This window comes from Buteo buteo, chromosome 16, assembly GCF_964188355.1.
Source record: "Buteo buteo chromosome 16, bButBut1.hap1.1, whole genome shotgun sequence".
Lineage (NCBI taxonomy): Eukaryota > Metazoa > Chordata > Aves > Accipitriformes > Accipitridae > Buteo > Buteo buteo.
The window spans coordinates 583408-606298 of NC_134186.1; the positions used below are offsets into that span (position 1 = coordinate 583408).

Here is a 22891-nt window from a genome sequence, read left to right on the forward strand (position 1 = left end):
GCGGCCCCTCCCGTCAGGCCCCGCGGTGGGCGCGGCGCTCCCGTCGGGCCGTGCGCGGCCGGAAGCGGAAGTGAGTGCGCTGGTAATCATGGTGCCGCTGGGGTGGGGAAGGAGGTGCCGCCGCTGCCGGGAGCTCGGTGAGCGCGGCGGTGGACGAGGCTGGAGGGCGGCGGGGCCGCGTCTCGGGGGCCGGGCTGGGGGTCGGAGCGGTCCCCGCGCAGGCCCTGGCTAGCCGGTTCTCCGCGGGGCGGGGCGGCGCGGCAGTCCGGGGCCGGGCGGGGGTAGCGCCGCGCTCGGGGAGGGGACGCCTTCCCCGGCCCGCGGGGCCGGGGCCGGGGCCGCGCCGCTCGGCCCGGCACCCCTGAAGCCGGGTGGGCGGCCGGGGCGGCGGAGCAGCTGCCCGGCCGCGCGGCACTGTGCCTGTGAGCGGAGCGGGGCCCGGCCTGGCCCGGCCCGGCCCGGCCCGGGGCAGAGCCGGCTGACCCGCCGCCGCCCGCCCTTCTGTTGCAGATGAGTCGTTACGGTCTAAGCTCACGATATCGTACTGAGAGGCGGTGAGCCATGGGGGAGAACAGTCCCGAAGGCAACGTTATCTACTATGAAGTAGAGGAAGACGATTTAACCCAAGATGACAATATGATGAGGTTTGCTGATAAAAACGGGCTGGTTTCTTCGTCACCTGGGACGGTCTATGACAGGACAACTGTTCTAATAGAGCAGGACCACAGCGTGTTAGAAGATGACGAGGATGAAGGACAGTGTGGTGATCACTTGCCTTTTTTACCAGAGGGTCATGAAGAAGGATTTCATTTAATAGCAGATCATGAAGGAATGTCCCAGGGTTATGTGCAACATATTATTTCTCCAGATCAGATTCATCTAACAATAAATCCTGGTTCAACTCCTATGCCAAGAAATATTGAAGGAGCAACGCTCACTTTGCAGTCTGAATGCCCAGAAACTAAGCTTAAAGAAGTAAGTAGCTAAATGTGATTCTGAATTTTATGTTAATTGTGAGTGCTTTTCACCTGGTGACCTTAAATGCTTTGAAAATGTGTTTCTCTAAAGCTGTTTGCTGGGAGGCGACAGAAGTTTCCCTTGTTCTTAAAGGTTACTGTATAGTGGAGTGAATTACACTCCATTAAATCCGCTGGTACTTTTAGTGATAGTACTGCTTTGTGCTGCTAGGCATAACTGTTTCCCACAGTCGCTTTAGTGGGTCAGCAGCAAAGCTGTGAGCGTCATCAGTTTTCACTCTAATGTCCTGCTGTGTTCTTGTGAAGCAGCCAGGAAGCAGTTTTTGACAAGCGGTAACACACTAGATAGCAGGAGAATATGGTACTGAAAAGGCGTTTGTATTAGTAGCTTGTGTGATTTTAGTGGTCTTTCCTTTTTCTTTTGGTTGGGCAATTATTTCCTGAGTTCAGAGATAACTAGAAAGAACGTGAATTCTCTTATTCTGTGGTAGTTCTGTGTATTCTTGAGAAAAGGGCATCCAAGTTCCAGGTTAAATTCCAGACTGTTGGCGGTAGTGAAAGTATGAAACTTAAGATGTCAAACTTAAAAGGACTTGTAGTTTTATTGTGTCACTCACAGGGGAACTGTGAGAAGAAAATAAGGAAACCTTTAAACTACTGTCTGTTGTATTTTGAAAGATTAAGTCAGCTTACCTATTTAAAATGGCGGTTACTTTTGAATTCTGTTTCCTTAACTAATTCTACCTGCATGCAAAGTGCTGAGGGCTTGTACAGACTGACTTGGGATTCTTGCTTTTAGGTACAACAGCAATGCAAAGTTGACTGAAATACCAACACAGTGACAACTCTGTGCTCCTTTTTTGGCCCTTCTAAGTTAAATAAGGGATGATCTGTACAAGTGTCTGTGCTAGTATCAATGGTAGTAGTATCAACTACTTGTGTAACTGATATTCAGCGTCAGAGAGAATTGCAGAAATGAGCCCTTGCTGAGAAAGGGAGCTGGGTTTGAATGCTCTGAATAATTTAGATTGGCAGGGAACCTTCATTATTGCTTGCTCGGCAGTGAGGAAATGGGGCTGTAGGAGGTCAGCTCTGCACTTACGAAACTTCTGCACTGAGGTTTGCTCAATAAGCCCATTTAAGTCTAAGGAACTCCTTTTGCTCAGTTGTTATTCATATTAGCAGCTGCTGTATCCTACCTTCTTAGCTGTTAAAATATTTAATTTTTCTATGTCAGTCATATCAGTACTTTCTTTTTGTAGGATAATAAGCTTGCAATCTTGTAGCGTCTGAGAACAGTTTGTACGAGCTTAACAGGTGTTGATGACTGCACATGCAATTAAACTGACTATTTCTTTGCCTCTCCTTTTTAAAAAAGGCTTGTAAGACCTGGAATTTCCTAATGAAATCCTTTTTCTGAACTTATTTTCCATCTCTTGAGTTAATTTTCTGGGGCAGGGAGGAGTTACACTATAATTTGAGTGCAGTGGAAATAAGCCCTAACCATATGTGACACTCTTCCATCTTGTAAAAGCCCTTTTTGTCCTGCTGTTTCAAATGCTTCATAAGTTGTCTGGAGATGGGAAATCTCTAAAACCCCTGAACATTTGGCTCATCTCTAAAAGTTACCAGTCCAATTCTTTGGGACTTCTAAAACATCTGTAGCAGTTCTAACACTTGAGATAACTGTTTTAAAGACTTAAATCTTCAGGTCAGTCTTAGACATTTATGAAGCAAAAGAGGGTTTTACACTTTGTTAATTACCTTTAACTTCCTTTTGTTATACTTCTCTCGCTAGAATTCTGTCTGTAAGAATAAATGTGATTATAGTCTTGTATTTCAAATTAATTAAATTTTTTGTTCAATGATGACAAATATTAGCAGTTTAAGGGGAATCTTGTAAACTCAAGATGACTTAAAGGCAAACTGAGCAGTTTAAGTAGGCTTTGGCACAGTGTATCAGGCTCTGCTTTTGACAGTCTTGTTGATTTATTGGACAATTAGTTCCTACCTCTAAGGTAAATGCTTAATTAAGACTCTTCCAGCTTCCCTGTGGTGCATCTCCTTGGGAGAGACAGCGCACTGTCCTTTGCAAAATGCATATGTGATGCAGCCACAGCCTTTGTCTTCAAAGCAACTTGTTTCTGTACACTTCGTATCCTAGCCATCTGTGTTTTTTCCTGTGCTGCCATGTTTCTTTTTTGTTGTTGCTTGCATATGACGATAGTCTTGAGTACTTGCTGCTGTAACTCCGAGTCTTTCATGTTCAATATCTCTACATAATTTTATGTGTATAATCAGTGCTTATTTGATGTGCTAATGTTCCTAACGTGAAAAGAGAATTAAATGCTTTACTGCTTTACAGAAAGTTTTATTTTGCTTAGAACATGGTGGTAGTATTGCTTCTGTCTGCAGTATCCTTCTCGGAATAATTTGTGGAATAAAGACTTGGCCCTTGAGAAAAGGGTGAGCACTGCAAGGCCTTTGTCATAGTTCAGGCCATTAAACTGAAAGTGTTACTGCCATCTTCCTTTAAATATGTGCATTGGCAGCTAGGAACCAAATCCTTAATCTATAATTAGCACTCTCCTTTTCTTTCACTTTCTAGTCCTACATGTAAACACCTAGAAAGCTTAACAGACTCCTCACTTGATTTTTAGGTAGTTCATGCCTGTGTCAAATCACTTGTGTATTATGGGAAGTACTGTGGAGAATGTCCTGAATGCAGCATGTAAAAATGCTACTTTCCAGCTGCCTTAAAACTCTAACAGGGAACACTTACTTCAGTACTGATGCAGAAATTGTACTTAATCTGATGATCCCTGGTGAAGATAACGTGCCCCTTCTCATCTAATAAAATGTACTTTTTGACCTTGTGTCTGTGTGTTACCAGTCTGTGCTCTTGTGTTTTGGCTGACTCAACAAAGCCAAACTTCTTAATTATGTTGTAACTGTATTGTAATGCTTGGATATTTATTGATAACTTTAACCTGATTTGAACTATAAATTAAGGGCAAGTTGCTTTACAGTAAAATTACTGTTTCCTTCTCTGTATGGTGCTTCTAATAATGCTAAGTGACTAGGTAAAAATGTGAAGACTTCCAAAATCTTTTCCTCTTCAAGTTACTGTTGGTCATATCATCTAGATCATTTGCTCATTCTAAACACTTGATGTTTTTACTCTTTCTTCTTCTTACTGTCTTGTACAAAATCAAGGGAGAATCAGATGCAAACATTTAACAGCTGGTTTTGGTGTAGTGTACCGCTTCCATTGCTTTAGCATACATGGATTTCTTGACTAGTAAATCTGTAGTAAGTTAAATGCTTTATAGTAAACCTTGGATTGCGGGAGGAAAAAGATTTAGTGAGAATTTGCTCTGTATTGTGAATTTCATGGTAGGCTGCCAAGTCATGAGTCCAAACATGACGTTTTCCTACATGTTCTTGTATGAATTCATTGCGTTCCCTGTACTTAGGGCAGCCTGGGTAACTACTGTCTACAGAAATAAGGAGAAAACAGTGTATCTTAAATAAAATATAGTATCAAAAGAATCTGAATTAATATCTCCTAACTAGCTTTTTTTCTTAGATTATTTAAAGCTGTTACAGTGAGGTGTAGAGTAGGTCCTCTTCCCTATCTGTTTTATAAAAACAAAAAAACCCACAAAAAAAATCTACAGTCTCCCTTGTAAGGTGGGAATGTAGAGAGGATTGGAAGAAGCGGCCCTTCAACAGGGCAAGATATTTTGAAAAGAAAAGTTTTTGGGTTTTGGCAGTAAGTCTCCTGAACTGTAGTTTTTAAAAAGCCCCATAGTATGGGTAATTTTCTGCCAGTCTTACTGGGACAAAATGCTTTTTTATACATGTTCTTTCTTCATACTCTGTAATTTCTTTCTGCTATCCTTTCTTCCCCTACTATATTTTGCAATAGCTAAATATTTTTCATGGTAGTTACAATTCTGTGGGATAATGCTGCTTCTCAACTGTCATGTGAAATTGGAAAAGCATGGAGAACTAGTTCCTGGATGTGTAATTGTCTGTTCAAGTCTGCATTTGAGAGTAAAGTGTCTCCCTGGATTAATCGAGTAGTAAGATAAGTGATGATAAATAGCTTGGAATACTCATCTCCATTTAGCAATATGCTGTTATCATCACCTATATATGAGAGGCAGGAACTGAATTCAGTACTAGTCAAAATGAAAACTACTTCTAGTTATTTTATAGTTGTCGTATGTCTTGCTAGCTTTATAGTTAAGATATTTCTATGCTCTGTATAACGATCTCTTTTAGATGTCTAACCTGCTTTAATATTCTCTAAATACTAAGTTTTTATCAAAGGAAGGCGAAGGTAGATGCCAGTCTGTTGTTGTGCTATCAACAAGAGACTACAGATTGAGACTACACAAGAGATTACTCAGCTCCTATATACTCAGATTTTGTAAAGCTTTCTTAAAGGGCTCCTGCTGGCATATTTGTCCCCTACAAAACAGGTTGGAAGTAACTGAAAGACTATTTATTTCTCTCTCCTTATGGAGAGCCATTGAGAACCCAAATTATACCTGGTATGAGTTTGTGCTAGGGCACTATATGACCACAGTGCTTCCTGGGAAGCTGTTGGGGTGATGTGTTTAGTTAACCGAAAGCCCTGCCCTTACTGAAGAGCTTGTTTCCCAGGCTACCCTTATTCTAGAGGTGATCTTCTGGACAGGTAGAGCCTGGGTCTGTGTAACCTGATTGCTATAGCCCTGAGAGGTGTGCCTTGGTGCTTTAGGCCCTAGTTCTGTAGTTACTGGCATGAAGGCCTTAAACCTGTATATATAGAGAGGACTGAAAGCATGCAATGAAATATCTTTTTGGGTGCCTCAGTTCTCAGGTACTTGATCTAGTAGGCTTGTTCTTAAGAGGAAATGCTGAGCGCATGTGGCTCAAATTGACATCATTAAGGGCTGTTACTTTGACTATTTGAGAAAAAGAATCTGAAGGTGTGTACCTTCCTTTGGACCTTACAGCACTGATATGGTCTTCAACGGTACCAACAACTGTTAGCATAATAAATAATGTGTTCCAGATCCCCTCGACTGTCCTTATTCTTGTGCCATTGCAGTACATGAATGGGAGACAATTCTTGGACAAAACAAATGCGTTTCAGAGCGCCATTTACAGATCTCATAGTGGTTTTACTGAGGGCCCATTGTTCCTTTCATTTGTGTGGTATTGCACAAAGCATTAATCAAATTAGTTACTTTGTGGAAGGATTAAATAATATGCAGTTCTTAATTAGGCACACCAAGAACTATATGGTTTTGGTGTTACTCCTACTTAATGCATCTGCCTAAACTCCTGTTATTCTGAGAGGAGCATGATTTCAAATAAAGTGATTTTATACTTACCTGACAATAGATCAATGCATCCCATGTTATTCTGTTCTCAGCTTCCAAGCTGTGGTGGTAAAGAACTGTGATTATCGAATGCTCTTTTCTGTTGGGTGTATATAAAGAAGAAGAGAAGAGTTGATGAGCCATGAGATGGGTAGAAAGTGTTACCCATTGGTTATGTATAGGTTCATCTGGTTCTCCTGGTATCAACCTCCGATTCAGTATCTGTTTTTTTTGAAGACAGTCTGCAGCCTTTTCTAAGCAATAATACTAGGAACTGTGAGATAGGTGCTTTGTGCCTTGGAAAAGAGGAAAATTGCTGGCTTATGTCCTGCTATATTATCTTCTTGACTACTTGTTAGAATACTAAATCTGAAAGTTCCTGCTTCTCTGTTGTGAGTTTGTATTGCCCCTTTCTAAACATTTCCAAATCAGCATCTTCTAGAATACTCTTCTACTTCTTGCCTGTCAACCATCAAGTCCTCTCTTGGGCTCTATAATCGCTTTTTAGATGTTAAGATTTCTCAACTGCAGCAGTCAAATGAAAGCCATCAGTCTGATAATTAATATTGAAGATAAATTTATTCAAGCATATCAGATGGCTTATTTCTTCTACTTCACAAGAGAGAATGAGATTTAATTAAGTGTTATAACTTGCACACTGGAAGCTTCTGCATGGTCTATTTCTGCCTGTTGCAGAAGCTGGGAAAGCTACCAGATCTAGTTCAATGTGAAATTGTTTCCTGGTGATCTAGATAGCTGGCTGAGAAATCTTAACACTTGCCTTTTGACGTAAAGCACCTTGTTTGATTCATTACACTTCAGGCATTGACTACTTCAGTAAACACTGAAGAGAAGAATGAAGCACAATGAAGGCTGCTTTTGAGATGAAGTAATAAATGGACTGATGGTTAGACCATAGGAGATGGTGAAAAACTATAGTTCTCATTCAAGATGTTGAGGGGAATTCAGCGCATAGGGCAGTGCTTTTGAGAGTCAGGTTGTGAAAGTGTATTTTCCCTTGTCTTCATCGTCCACAAATAAATAACTCTGCTAGAAGCACCTGAGCTAAATGCAGGTGCTACATATGGGAATAGCAGATAGGTTTGATAGCCTCTTAGCATCCTTTCTAACTATTCTATCAGATTTTTAGATAGAAATGTTTTGAATTATGTTTTTTCCTTCTCCCCCCCCTTCTATTAGATTACTATTCTTCTATAAGGTTGGCCTGCTTTCCAATGTTTGCCACTCCTTCCTCACTTAGTGCAGCAGAAATATTAAGTTACCTGATAATTAAAAGGCAATATTTTTTCTTTTTTTGCCTTTGGGGTCAAAATCTATTCCATTGTCTTTGTTTAACTGCAGTTCTACCCTATCTGGATTCTAGAAATGCTTAAAAATTAAGTATGCTGCATTTTGTTTCTTAGGTTAAGAGATACCAGTGCACCTTTGAGGGCTGTCCGCGCACCTATAGCACTGCCGGAAACCTGCGCACTCACCAAAAGACACATCGTGGAGAATATACTTTTGTCTGCAATCAAGAAGGCTGTGGCAAGGCCTTTCTTACCTCCTACAGCCTCAAAATCCATGTTCGAGTGCACACTAAGGAAAAGCCGTTTGAATGTGATGTGCAGGGCTGTGAAAAGGCATTCAATACACTGTACAGGTAGGAAGTCTCAGCCTATTTCTCTTGTAGATGTGGCTGTTGCTGTTTTGCAAGTTGCATTGACTTTTTGTTTGTGTCTGAATACAATTGTTATGCTTCTTCCAAGTACAGATAGGTATATAACGCATCCTCCCCCTCCCCCGCAATGTGGAAATGCTATACCAGAAGTAGGATGACAGAACCTATGATGACATACTTAGCTTATTTATATTACAATAGTATTGAAGGTGGTGGGCAAACACAAGGAATTCTCAGATTTGCTTGGGAACTTCAGAAGTGATATCAGTTACTTTCATAAGCTAGTTACCTTCAGTTCAGAATATGTTAAGCCTTTGATCCCGTCCTGCACATTTAAATGAATGGCTTGCTTGCCTCAGGTAGGGGCTGTCTCATCCAACAAGTCACAAGAGGGATTTTTTTGGCATGCTTTTTAGATTGAAAGCACATCAGAGGCTTCACACAGGGAAAACATTTAACTGTGAATCAGAAGGCTGCAGTAAATACTTCACAACGCACAGTGACCTGAGGAAGCACATTCGAACACACACAGGAGAAAAGCCATTTCGGTAAGTTGCTGGATGGCAATTTTTACTTCTGTGGGATTTATGTAATGGGCCAAGAGGCAGCTATTACTGTCCTAAATGAAAAGCTATTCTCATGAGAAAAAAGTGAAGGCAGCTAGCATTTGAGCATGTTTGTTCTAGAGCTCTCTCAGTTGCCTGTAAAAGTGGGTGAAATGACTGTCTTCAAAGACAAGAATAGTCAAGCTATTTTTTTAAACGTAAATGTGTGCCACAATGATCATGTTTTTAAATCATATTGCTGCTTCTCTGCTGTGATGCTTGAATTTGAGTCCTATTCAGAGCCCTGCTATAGTCTGTGTAGTATGCATAGCAGCTGTTGGGAGATAACCTGATTGCTAACACAGATTAGCATTAGGCTAGCTTTTCAGAGTCCTGGGACTATTGTGAAGTGTGATCTAAGGTTGTAACTAATGCATCAAAGAAGCCTGATGCTAACTCTTCTGTGATGCCTCATTCAGGTGTGAGCATGACGGCTGTGGAAAGGCTTTTGCTGCAAGCCACCACCTTAAAACACATGTTAGGACACATACTGGTAAGTCCATAGGGTTTGTTTTTTTTCCTTAATTGAGCTTAGTGAGTCTATACTAACTCTCGGAATCCTAATATATATTTATACTTACGTAAAATATGGGGGTGACACCAAGGTGAGGGAAGGGATGCCAACCAGTGGGAACTTGACAGTCTGAAGGAGTGTGCCCATGTGAACCTCATGAAATTTAACAAGGCCAAGTGCTAACTCCTGCACCTGGATCAGGATAATCCCCAATACTCCACTTATGCACTTCCATTTATGCCTGACAGGTCTTGAATTTCATGAATGTTTTTCACAAATGTATCGGTATGGATGCATAAAAATTAAATGTTGTGTTCTTGTGTCAGTTCATGTGGTAAACCAGAAACTTTTGTCTGCAAGACTCCCAAGAATGCTGAACGTGTGAAGTGGCATTAAACAATCTTGTTTGTATAAAATATTATTACTCTCCTAGGTGCTTTAAAAGTATGTGTCTGATATAATGTCTGTAAGTTTGTTACATATGTTTTGCCCTGCTTATAGGGGAGAAGCCCTTCTTCTGTCCCAGTAATGGCTGTGAGAAGACTTTTAGTACACAGTATAGCCTGAAGAGTCACATGAAAGGTCATGAGAAAGGACATGCCTATAATGCACTTCCCAATAACAATGTATCTGAGGTTAGTAGCACTTCTTCCTAGTGCTTCTGTGTTAGATGGAGATAAAACCATACTTTGGGGAAGAAATTATTTGGTCTGTAGGGTGTTCTAAAGGTATAACATTTAAGACTGGGATTTTCAAAGGGAATTTTAACTACTTGGTGCCCTGTCTCCCATGAAGAGACCCACGGGTGCCTCTTTTGAAGCAAGAATTCAATTTGAATTCTGAAATTGCTGGCATTCAAGGTGGCGGCGTAGGGTTTATTCTCATATGCTGTGTTTACAGTGTGCTGATAAGAAACAATGGGATCGGTATTTTTTAAACTTCTAGTGTGGTATTTGGTTGCCAAGTTTTATTTAGAAATGCTCATCTAAATTTGTCTGTTAATTTTAATCACATTAAAATTAACACTTGGGTTACCGCTGCTTTGACAAGATGCCACATACCGACACAAGTTTATAGACAATTATATTATCGTGCTTTCCTTGTAGATTCTTATGTTTTAATCAATACTATGTAATAAGTGTGTGAAGTAAAATAAATACTAACTGTTAAGGTTTAATTTTTTTATTTTCTATAGGCTGATTTGTTCCTGTGCTAATTTAAAATTCTAGGTTAATTTTTTTTGAAGTAATGTGAAAGAGATGTTAAGAATCCTTGATAGCTACTAAATATCCTTTGCTTAGTAATATTGCTCCTTTGATTTTAGAACTGAGACTTCGGTCACATACAGGTAAAAAAAATTCTCTATAGGCAGAATTGTGTGGACTCTTAAAAAGTAATTTAAAACACTTCTGACACTTTTTTAATACGTAACTCCATTTCTTTTTCTTCTTTACAGGATACAAGCCACTCGCTTTGTCTGAGTGACTTAAGCCTCATATCAACAGATTCAGAATTGCGGGAGAACTCTAATCCAGTGAGTTACTGTCCTGGAATTGCCTCGCCCATAATCTGAGTTTTGCTTTTTTCTGGCAATGTGCTTGTCCTGTCAAATAGAACACAGCAGATTTGATACGTATGGCCAGTAGCTTCTGTTTCTCTTCTTCAGGCCTCCAGCATACTCTACTTCAGGCTTTTATTTTGCTAGTGGACGAGACGTACTCTTTTGCAGAATAAGTGACTTTACATAGAATTGTTTTAGATGTACTGTATACTGGTTTGGGGTTTTTTTTTTGTGTCTTGTGGCAGTTTGCAGGAGACACTCTCTTGATGAAAAAATGTATGTTTCTTACACACCCTATCGAGCCTGTAAATATGACATACTATTGCTGTCCTTTCTGGAATGTTGGAAAAAAAAAAAGATTCTGTCTAAAAGCAGAATAACTGAGTGAAAGAGGGGGTTTCCTCCAAAATATGCAGTGCTTAATTCAACCTGTTTTTAAAGTCTCTGCATCTGATTTTACCGTAATAATGTTCTTGCTTATTGATAACTGTTGACTGAGCTCAAATTTTACATGGAGGAAAATTATATACTGATGAGGCTGTGTCATTCTTTTGTGCTTTGATGTGGAAGCAGTGTGAAGCTTTTTAATATATTCTGTTCCTAGAGCAGGGTGGGTGACAGTAGTGCATAAGAGTCCATAAGTGGACAGACAGTCGAGGATATAATCTAAGCGGAGCTATTTTGGTTTTGCTGCAGAAAAGGTTTCACAAACAGTCAAGAACAAATTAATGTCTGTTTCTAACAGAGTATTACAAGAAGGGTTAAACAAAGTGTGGATGCAGAAGAATATATTCTACTTCTGAAGGACTTACTTATTATTTTTGTAAGGATTTGCTCATTATGTTGGTAAACTTGATTGTGGGTAATAAAAACTAAGTGTCATTTTACAATAGTTAAGTGAAATATGTTGCCTTTCCTGAAGGTGGCTAGTTAGTTGGAGAGGCATTTCTGACATTCATACGCTGCTTGACTGGGACGTGTGCAAAGTTTGTGGAGACCTGAAATACAATGTTATCTGATGTCTTCCTCTGTATTTTCTATTTGCCAGACACACGGACAAGACCTTAGCACAATCTCACCAGCAAGCATCTTTGAGTCTATGTTTCAGAGCCCGGATCACACTGCAAATCAGGATGATTCTCAGCAGACAGGTACAAATTGTATCTGCAGTATTTTAAGAGAGCTTTTTGACAGTTTTCCCCCCTCTGCATACAGGTACTTAATTCAGCATTTCGGATTGAAGATTACTGCCCCACATAACTCTAAGTAGCAAACAGAACTTTAACTTCAGTGTTAATTCTTTTGTGTTGAAATGCATTGTATTCACAGACGGTGTAACACTCAGGCAGTGACGGGGGAATTGACCGAGTATTTACAGCATGTTGTCATATAATGCTGACATTGATGCTCTTGGACTTTCCACATAAGTGTTGTTTTCAAGCTTCCTCTCTTGATGTAGCTGCACAAACTGGCTGATAAAAAGGCTTCTTAGAGAAAGCTAATGAGGCCGATCAGCTTGTGTGTAGTATTCAGTGTTACCAGCTTCCTGAATTTGGACCTACTTTTAGATTCTAGTCTTACATGTTTTTGAGCACCAGTCTGAAGATGTGAAAGAGGTTACTTAGCAAAAATCCACCAGCTAGCTGTTAAGTTAATGGAAAAAAGTTGTTTATTCAGATTGTACAAGGACTGATGTATTTATATTTTTTCTTTGTTTCTTTTGGCAGCTGCCTTGATTGAAGGTTTTAATGGCGATGCAGACTCAGTCACTGCTGTTCCGCCTTCTGCAGGAGACTCGGCATCGTTGTCTCTTCCACTTGTACTGCAGCTTGGCATCTCTGAGCCTTCGCATTCAGCACTACAAGCCTCAGCAGCACCTGCTGCTCCCTCCTCCATAGGAACCAGCTCACAGCAAGCTGCATTTGGAAATCCTGCAACTGTTTTACAATCCCCAGAAGTGCCTGTTCCTCACAGCACACAGTTTGCAGCCAGTCACCAAGACTTCCTGCAGCATACTCAGACACCACCACAGCCCATTGTACAAGGACTTTCAGTGGTTGCTGGGGCATCTGCCCCAACAGCATCAAGTGCCACTGAGCCCCTGCCAGCTGTAGTTCAGACTGTGCCTGTTGGTGCGAACTCGGTTCTGACCAGTAATCCAACTATAACAATTACTCCTTCTCAGAGCACCGCTATTCTGCAGTCCAGCATTGTCATGGGAGAGCAAAACTTACAATGGATCTTAAATGGTGCCACTGGTTCTCCGCAAAGCCAAGAACAAATGGTTAGTATACCCAGCACAGCTTTGAAACAGGTTGAACCATCTCTCTTCCTCCTAGAGTCCTTCCCTTTTGAAAAGGAAGGAGATCAAACCTCTAACTGTAAGATACAAACCAGGATGGAGTATTGTATAATGCTTATCACGTTAATATGCATAAACATGTCACCAATGTAGCCCCTAAAATAGAGAAATAAATAGAAATAGGTAGAGAAATCCAGGGTGCAGAAAAATCTTGCTTTCTTCTTTTTCCCTAGTGGCAGACTTCTCACAGCAGGTATCAGCTTGGTTTACTCAGGACAGTGCACTATGTGGCCTGAGAATATATGTGGGCTTTTATCTATTACTTTTGAGAAGTAGAAGCACAAAAGACTCTGTGTTTAGGTATTTTGTAATCTCTGTCTCTTCCTAATTTAGCCTGATAATGAAAAGTTTTCTGGGAAAACAGAATGTTTCTGGTTCTCCAGTAAATCTGGATGGCTGAGACTTCAAGTGTTTTATCTTTAAGAGTACTGTTGCCACCTTTAGGCTTTCTCAGTTGCAGATGGTCAAGAGTGAACGGGTGCAGGTACAAGGAGTATGAGCAAGCACAACAGTTTTTCAAGAATTCAGTCATTCAGTTGTCAAAAACCATAAGCTGTGTTAACAAGCATGTAGTGTGGAGGGTGATTACTCCTCATCTTTAGGACTACTGAAATAATACTCTGAGTTTTGGGATAGCCAGAACATAGCCCTGAACCAAGCTAAATGTTATAATTTTTTGTTTTTATTTCCCTGTGCATTCTCTTTGGAATATGTGTGTAGCTGTTTCTTTTGATTGCAGCTGTTTCGAATTTGAACAGTAAAAATTTGATTGGAACCAACTCATGCTTTTTTTTTCTTGTTTTCTTTTTTTTCTTTAAAGCCACAAGTTCCAAAAGTAGTAGAAAAGGTTTTTTTTACCACTGCATTACCAGTAGCTGGCAACACAGGTAAGCTTGACCCTGAACTTGCTTTTCTCTCTTTCTCTGTTTGTAGTACTGTTAGCTTGACACATTTGTGGTGATTTTTTTGTTTGCAGAAATGTTGAAGAAAATACTTTCATTTTTTTTTTTTACCTTCCTGAGGTTTTAAGTGCAGTCTGCTGCAGACTCAGAGGTTTGTGCTGAGATCTGTCCTGTAGTAGTTTCTCTAACAACTTGTAAGATAATCGGGTTCACAAATTAGATCCAGTATTGATAAAAATGGTACTTTAATGGAACTTACATAGAAGAATAAAAGACAGAAATGCAGGGACATAATTTGTTTTTTGTTCTTTTAAATGAAGACATGAAATGGGTAGTAAACTAGTAAACTTAATCAGTTCTTTAGCATTTGTTTTTGGTAAGCACTATCTGTGAGATTCATCAAAATGATACACAACTGTCGAAGTTCTGTTCCATAACATGCTTCCTACACAGTGTTGTTATATTGCAAAGGTGAATCAATCAATCAAGAGAGATCAGGTAAGTTTAAAACTTAAATTTTAAAAAAGAAAGGAACCCAGGCAAGTAGAGCAGCATAGGAAGAGTGAGAAGGAAGCATGAGAAGCAAGATGAGAGAGGAAAGCAGAGTGGAGAAAGTGAACAGCACAATGCCTGTGTTGGTGTCAAGGAGTAGAATTGCTGGTGTAATGTTGTAGCATCATCTTCAAAGATTGGTGCATAGGGACTGGGGCATTTGAATGCCACTCTATTGGATTTTATGCAGTGAAAGTTATCATGGTTGTCAGAGAAGAGACATACTGTGCTGTGTAAAAAAATTTAGATCAGACTTCTAATGCCTGGGTTCAACCTGAAGAGGTTGCTCATCAACAGAGAGTATCTGCCACTTTTTTCTTGTTTTTCATCTGCTAGAGGTGTTCACTGTACTTGAACAAAGTAACATGTAATCTCTGCTGCAAGGTGCATACAATCTAATTAAACAAAGATGATTTGTCTCTCCCTGCTGTGAAATTACGTAGTACTGTTTTGTTTTGTCTTTGTTTCACCTTCAGGAAACCCTGTTCAGCAGATTGGTCTCAGTGTTCCTGTCATTATTATAAAGCAGGAGGAGGCCTGCCAGTGTCAGTGTGCCTGCCGAGACTCTGCCAAGGACAAAGCCACCATTAAGAAGGAATGTTCCTCACCTGATCCAAAAGCTTTGGAGCAGCCAGCTCCCCAGCTGCAGCCTCAGACCTTTCCTTCCTCTTCCCCTTCTCCTTCATGTGGGCAGAGCAGTCAGATAGTTAACCCTTCAGACTCACAGACTGAAACATTAAGTGCCATGGATGTATCGGACTTCCTGTCCCTCCAAAGCCCTGAAACCCCATCTAATATAATTCCAATCGAAGCACTACTGCAGGGTGAGGAAGAAATTGGTTTGAATAGCAGCTTCTCTAAGTGAAGATGTTCCAGATTTTCCTTTGCACCTGGAGGGTAAAACCCTTCTCCTTAGAAGCAGAAACTGAAGGATCAATTCTTTTTCCTTCCTTCTTGGAAGTTTTGTGGCTTATTTCTGCTTCACAGATGTCATCTTAGTCACGTCCCAGGTACATCCATCTTTGAGAATCTATCTAAAAAAAGAAAAGGTAAAAAAAAAAAAAGAAAAAGCTAAGTTATATATGAACTGTTTTGGCTGCACTGTCTGTCACTTTTGCTTGTCATATGTGAACACAGAAGTTAAGGTTACTCGTGTGCAAAAAGATTTTAAAAAGAAAAAGGGGGTTTAGTTTGTCTCCAGTTGCACATCACTTATGTTTGGGATTAAGGTACTGGCAGCAAGTGGGTCTTTGTTACAAACTCCTTGGGTCTATAATTTTCTTCTGTCTCTTATGTCTGATACTAACCGTGCACTATGAGGGGAGCCCAGGGAAGGAATTTGCTGTAGTAGAAAATGGCATTATTGTAGAAGATGATTTATCTGCAATTTTATTGGAATGCGATTGTCACATCACTGAGTTGGGAACTGATGCCTGGGTTTGCTTTGTACTAACGCTGTTACTAAAGCCTACAGAAATTTTTGGGGAGTTAATTTCAGTAGAGCACAAGTACCTCGTGCTCCTGGTAGATTTGTTCATTTAATTTCATTAGGACTTAAAAGTGTGGTGGCAGACACTGTTTCACAACATGGAAACACAATTGGAGCCCCTGCTTACTCAGGCTCGAGTCTGTTTTCTTTGCCTCTCTTTGAAGGATGCAGTGAGTCCCAGATATAGTCAGATTGGTGCCTGCTGCTCTTTTGGTTTATTTGGCTCTGTTCAGAAACAAGTCATCCTCTTAACCCCCGTGACTGTTTAATCAGGAGCATGGTGCCTTTGCTGGTTACTCTCACCTGTCAAGAACAACTCTAGGAAAATTTTCAGAATGATTCAACATAAATTCAGTTTGAATTCAGTGAGTCTATCCTTCAGCTGTCCATAAATGCTTTCTTTTTTTCTGTTAAGCTATATAATTTCTGCCTAAATCTGCCTCCAACCTACTGCGATGCCAGCTTTTTGTGCACGGGGCTATTTCTTGACGAAAAGATGTTACACAACATAGTAGTTTTTCATATCAAACTGAAAGTCTATATTCTAACCTACTCAGGGTAAATAAAACACAAACCCCCCTTCCACCAAAAAGCCTGTAATGTTGCAATAAATGCAGTCTCATTCTAAATGGTTTATTTATGCTGCATTATTTTAAAAGATGTAATTTTATAGTGTTTTATCCATCTTTCTGGCTTTGGCTGTCAGTCTTTTGTGTTAAAGGAAAGAATATTAAATAGACTTTATTCAGTTTACAGTGTTGTCATTAGTGAGATACAAAGATAATGACTGTAAGCCAATTAATGTGGAGTGTCTCTGCGCACTAAATTTAGGAATGCCAGCTCCTAGTGGATAGAGATCTTTTACTCTTTGTATTTGATCAAAGCTGCTCTCTGTACCTGCTGATGGGAGAATTGTATGAGTGCAGCTAGACCTCCCCAGGATGCTGGATGATTAGCAGGGTTTTTTTGACCCTCTTGTGACATGCTCTGTGTAGCCTTACCAACACTGCTGTCGCAGCTTTAGCTGATACAGTGGCTTAAGTGATCTCACGTGCTATTCCCATGCGAATGTGGTGTCACAGCACAGATGGAAATGGGTTGAAGGGAACTGGCTTTTCACCTCTGTGACAACTGTCTTCCAGTTGTTAAGTGCAGAAGGGTAAAACTGTGTCCCATTAGGGTGAATGTGAGGGAGAAGAGGCTGTGCAAAGAATGCTTTGTGCCTGGGAGGTGTTGTGTCACTCTACTAGGGCAGAGTGCTCTGTTTTGGTTATTGCAGTGATGAGCCTGGGGACACCAGCTGAACTGGAAACACGCTAATTGTGTTTCCTTTCTGTGCCCGTTGGTGTGTGTTGTAGTGCTGTGCAGTGCTATCGCAGCAGGGATGTGGGTCCTGCGGCAATAAGGTTTGCATCCACGAAACATGAATTAACAAAGCGTTTTATATTCTGTTCTTGTAATGGTAATCCCTAGAGGGCAGTGAGATTGTGGCCGCCTTTGTTTTTTTCATACAGCTTCATTTTGTGATGCAGTTTGGTTGCACAGCAGCAAGAACTGCTTTGAACACAAAAGAAATTGTCTCAAACCTGTGTGGCTGGGACTGTCCTCACAGGGATGAGTCTCCTGCCAGCTCTCTTGCATAGAGCTCCGCTTCCGAGGAGTGCGACCGGTGCCTGGGGCTATGGGGGGGGTCCCCATGGGGCACAGGCCACCGTGAGGTGCATAGTGCAACAGTGGTGTTTGAGGGTGAGTGGATGTATGCATGTGTGCGTGTTGGAGACTCTGCTAATGCAGGAGCATGTAGATTCCCCTGGAGTTGTGGAGTTTTCTCTGATGGGGACAAGGGTACCAGATGTGGCCTGAAATGTGACAGCTGTGGGATTTAGCAACCTCTTCTGAGCCTTTCTGTCCTTCAGGGAGGCGTTTTTCCATGCTACTTTTCCTACTCCTGACTTAGTCCACCTAAAACACGCTTCTGGTTGGACCAGATAGCATCTTCAGAAACTCCTTTGTGACAGAAATGAGTATAAGAATCTACCAAAGGCTTTGAAATCGGAAGCTAATTTGAAAGTGTGGTGATTGGCAGCAGTGAGGTGCTGCACACGTTAACCTCTGACACCCACTCAGAAAGGACCTCTCTGCTGTTTTCTCTTCATAGCTACTGTTTTCTATTGGTGTGTTCTAAGAAAAGCAATGTGTTCCAAGTTTATGCTGACTTTTAGGTGCATTGGGTTTGCCATTACCCTCTTGTACATCCATCAGGCAGGCTGCAATTTAGGTGAAACTAATTAGAGCTTGTAATGAGGCAAGAGCAGTGTGATTTTGTGAACGCACAGGCTGCTGCACCACGGGCTGTGCAACCCACCCAATTGCATTGTACAGATGTGTGCTTTTGTTGTTTAATCGTTGGTCTGCTTTCCAGAGTGTTCCATGCTGCATGTATCTGATACGTTTCACAGTGGACATTTGCATCATCCCCAGTGCTGTGTGATCCAACATTGTGCTGCTGGGGTGGTCATTAACATGCTTGGATGGGAGGAGATCCGTGAGCAGCTGGCAAGAAAGGGCAGTCGCAGGAAAGCCCTGAGATTCCTCGATGCCAGAGAATTTTCTGTCTTTCTCCCCTTGTTGCCCCAGCATTTAGCATAATCACAATAACATTTTTAATAGAGGGGAGAGTTTCAACTGTTGCAGATCTGTTAAGATGTTGAATTCCCAGAAAGGGGCATGTTCTGTTAATACACTGCAGCCTCTGAGAATAGTGTGCCCTCCCTCTGCAAAATCTGCATTTCATGAACCCCTTTAATTATGAGTCAGAGAGCAAAACTGCACTGCTCTGGGTCATTCTGTGTTAAGGGTTTTGCTGTTTTGTGGCTTGTGGGGATTTCCTTGGTTACATGCAGTTTCTAGATGGGTGCAGAAGCTTAAACATGTAGAATGGGTCAAATTACCAACATTGGTAGCTCGAGCTGCCAAGCAGTGACCCAAGCAAGCAGACTTGGCATGCAGTTGAAGGCTGTAGAAGTTGCTTTTCATGCTTGTAGATGGTAGAGGGATGGAAAATCAGCACTGTTTAAATGCTGGTACTGAATTATATAGAACAAAGTATGAATTGGGCACTTCTGTAATGCTGACTGTGTCCAGAAAGACTAGTTCGCAGAACCTCATACTGGTATCTAAAATGCACTTTAGGTTATTTTATCTTTAACCCAATTGCTGCAATTTCTTTTGTATATACTTTCACAAAGTTTATTTTTGCTCTGAGTAAAAGTTAACAGGGGTGTGCAAAGATGAGCACTTAACTTGGTGCAATACTTGTAGCTAAAGATCATTGTCCCATGTGGTCGGTCTGTCTGTGTCTGTCTAACTGAATATATATAGTAACTAGCTCAGTGACATACTGCCCTTCCCTGTCTATACCCAAGAGAAATTATGCATCATTAGCAAACGTCCAATCTATGCAAATACTCCACTGAGAGCACTGTGCTTTAGCAGGCCTTTTCTCTCACGCTTTCTGGTGGGCTGCTTGTCACTTCTGTTGGACACAGCTGTGTTCCTTGGTGTATATCCTTTCTCCCTTGTCCTCCGCTCTGTTCTGCCACACGAGTATGAACAGAAGTGACAAGCTGTTCTGAAACAGGCATGTTGCACCTTTTAAAATTTGTCTTCGAGATCGTTTTTGATGTCATGTTATCTGCCTTACTTCATGGAGGATGGCGTGTCTGTAGTCATCCAAGATATTGTTTTTGCAACTGCAGCAACATTGTTAAACTGTTTACAGTACTCTTCCTGCACCAATTATAAATAAGGCTCGGAGAACGAACTAAAGACTGGCCTGTTGGTTGTGGAACTGCTGGGGAAGATTAGTTAAGGTTTAATTGACCTTGGAGTTGATTGGAGATGAAAAGCTGTTCCTGATTTGGGGGGGGAGCACAGCTGGCAACTGAAATGAGAGGCAGCCAGGTCTGTGTTGTAGAGCAGATAGGAGCTTGGTGTCGTGTTCTTTGTTCTGCCGCTGGCTGGCTGTGAGACCTTGGGCAAGTCACTTCACCTCTTCATGCCTTGGTTTCCTCCCTGTGAAATGAAGACAATGAAACTTGTCTTTGTAAGATGCTTTGAGATCTATGGGTGAAAAGTCCTTGGCATTAGTGATCTGAGCTAGCTGGGCAGAACTGTTAGACTCAATTTGGACTGTAAGGCAAAAAAAAAAAGCATGTCTTTAATAAACCCTACAAATTTCTGATTGCATAGTTTTTAATTGTACACTATTTTTTCCGTAACATATTTTGGAAACAATGTCAAGTTTTTATAAATGTTACCTGTAGTTGATACTCATGGACAGGGCTGAACTTTTAACTTTTTTGCGTCTTGTCTTGATATATATCATATGTTCTAGAAGTTGGATTCTGTGTCTGCACTGAGAAATGCAAATTAAACTGGATATTTATGTAGTAGTGTACATAGTCTAAGTGTGTGTGTTCTTGGAACTAGTTTAAAAATCCCACACCATGCTTTTGGTGGTGTGCAAGCTGGCCAAAATTTGGTTCATTATGCAGTGTACACTTTCTCAAATAAATGCAGTTTCTACTTTTTCTTAAAAGAAATTTTTTTCATATGATCTTTTTCAGCAAAATCAAGGGTATGTTTTTGCAGTACCGTAGTTACAGTAGCTGGTATTTCTTGCTGTATAGCTTTGTGTCCTTCCACTTGCTTACTGAATCGGAGCTATCTGTCTGACCCTTGTTTTGGAGAGAGAGAGTTGCAGTTCTATTTCACACAGACCAACATCGGCGCAGCAGGCAGGGATGTGCAAACCTCGAGCCTGGTTAGTTACCGAAGTCGTCTTCAGCATCAACATCTGCAGCATTGTCAAACCAGGAGGTCTAGGAAAACCGTAGGTTGTCCACTTACTGCTTTTGTTTTGTTTGACACTTATGGGGAGCTGGGCAATGGTCTTGGAGATGACAAAATAAAGGAACCCCAGTTTTTCAAGAATGTGTGTATGGTATTAAAGGAATTTATTTAACTATGAAACATGGGAACAAATGTGCTTACATTGAGCAATGTGAAGATGTTAGTTACAGGTACAGTACTTCCAAAGGAAGAGCATCTCCAAAACCCAAAAAAGAGTAAATATGAATTTGTATTTTTTGAAGAATGTAAAATGTGAAATAATGGTGTTTGCTTAATTGCTCATTTTGTATGAAGTTAATATTGTACTTTGAAATATCTGCAAAGAAGTGGAAATTAACTTTTTTGGAATTGAAAGCAATATTAATACTAATGGAATCCTAATTAAATGCTTATTTAAACGTTGTCTTACAATAGTCTTTCCTAAGACGATTTATAAATTGAGAAATGTGTGAGCATCCTTCCCCTGCCCCCTTCGGACAGGTCAGGGCATGAAGGTATTTCCAAATCCTGACAGACAACAGCATTTGCCTTAGCACACTCCTCCCTCCCCCACCAAGGGTGACCTTCATAAACCTCATATCCCTAAGTTCACTCAGCTATGGCTAAGAGTTAGAGCAGATGCTGTGACTTGGCAAGTTGTTCTTCGTTTGTGAAAATGGGAAATGCTTGCGTAGTCCCTTTCATACAAACAGCAGCTGTGTTCAGTGCAGGTACCACAATGTCAAGCACCAGCAAGGCACTGTAGGGAGGCAAAAAAGGCGAAATTTCTGGTGGTAAAGATGGTAGTTTTAGCATCCCTCCTTTGAAAGTTTTAGCTCTTAAGTACTTTCTAATGAAGAGAATGAGGACTTTGGGGGAAGATAGTGGCAATGAGGAAAACAGACTGACTCTCTCCATTCTGAATAAATTAAGCTTTCAGTGTGGCAGAACATTTCCATGTGGCTAAAAACCCCTACCTCCCCATCTCCAGACCTGGCCAGCTGTAGCTTTTTCATGTGTCTGTGACTGCAGGATTGTAGTTATTAGAGATGGCGCACAGAACAATGCACAGCTTTCATGCTTTCCCAGCCCCTCTAAAATCAAGTCAGGCATTAGCTAGTCCTGCTCCCCTTAACTGTCAAGGAAAGAGCCAACACTTGAGACAAACCGGCGCGATGTTTGAAGGACGTTCCTCCTTCAGCAAGAAGCCACTGGTCTCTACGCAGGCAGAGGGGGTGAGATGACAGACTAAGCCTGTCTTGCTTTATTTTAAAAGTGTAAATTCAGTCAGATAAGGCATCAGTGCAACGAGAGAAAGCGAAGTCTGAGGCCGCAACTGAGGCAATTGGCTACGTTCATGGGCTTATCGGTCTTCGGTTTTCCCCGGCGCTAACCGGTACGAGGGAGCCCGTAACCGAGCGAACACCTTCGGTCCCTGCTGACGCTGCCGGCTCGGACCGCGGCCCCCGCGGAGACGAACTCCTCCAGCCGTTCCCGGGCAGACCCGCCGCGGTCCCTCGACGAGGTTCCTCAGGGCTTCGCGGCCCCCCCGCCGCCAGGCTCGGCGCCGGGCGAGTCGGAGAGCAGGGAGGGACGGGCGGGCGCGGGGCCGAGCTCGCCTCCCCTCGCCGGGCCGGGGCCGGGCCGCGACCGGAGCCCGGCCCGGCGCTTACGCAGGGCGGGCTGTCGTCAGCGCCCAGGGCGGCCCGGAGGGCGGCCATCTCCTCCGTCAGCTGCTCGCAGGCGGCGATGCGGGCCCGCAGGTGCCGCTGCCGGGCCTCCAGCAGGCTCCGCAGGTCCTCCTCCACCTGCGGGAGAAACAGCGGTCACGGGGGGGCGGCGGCGCCGCGGGCCGGGCCGCCCCCCGCCCCGCCGGCACCCACCGCGGGCCGCCCGTGGGGCTCCCCCGCCGCCTCCATCCCGGGCCGGCGCAGGTACGGCCCGCGTCGCCATGGGAACGGCGACCCGGATGTACGT

General features: G+C 42.0%; 1 protein-coding gene across 1 annotated transcript; it reads left to right on the plus strand.

Annotated features, from left to right (window-relative positions):
• The first annotated feature begins 44 nt into the window (after positions 1 to 44).
• On the plus strand, positions 45 to 21341 carry MTF1 (metal regulatory transcription factor 1). The gene is made up of 11 exons (XM_075047199.1): positions 45 to 137; positions 511 to 975; positions 7780 to 8018; positions 8453 to 8584; positions 9061 to 9134; positions 9657 to 9790; positions 10612 to 10689; positions 11765 to 11867; positions 12444 to 13000; positions 13899 to 13965; positions 15009 to 21341. Exons 2-11 carry the CDS (start codon positions 562 to 564, stop codon positions 15395 to 15397), a joined length of 2187 nt encoding a protein of 728 aa, XP_074903300.1. The 5' UTR covers positions 45 to 137; positions 511 to 561; the 3' UTR covers positions 15398 to 21341.
• Positions 21342 to 22891: the final 1550 nt, after the last annotated feature.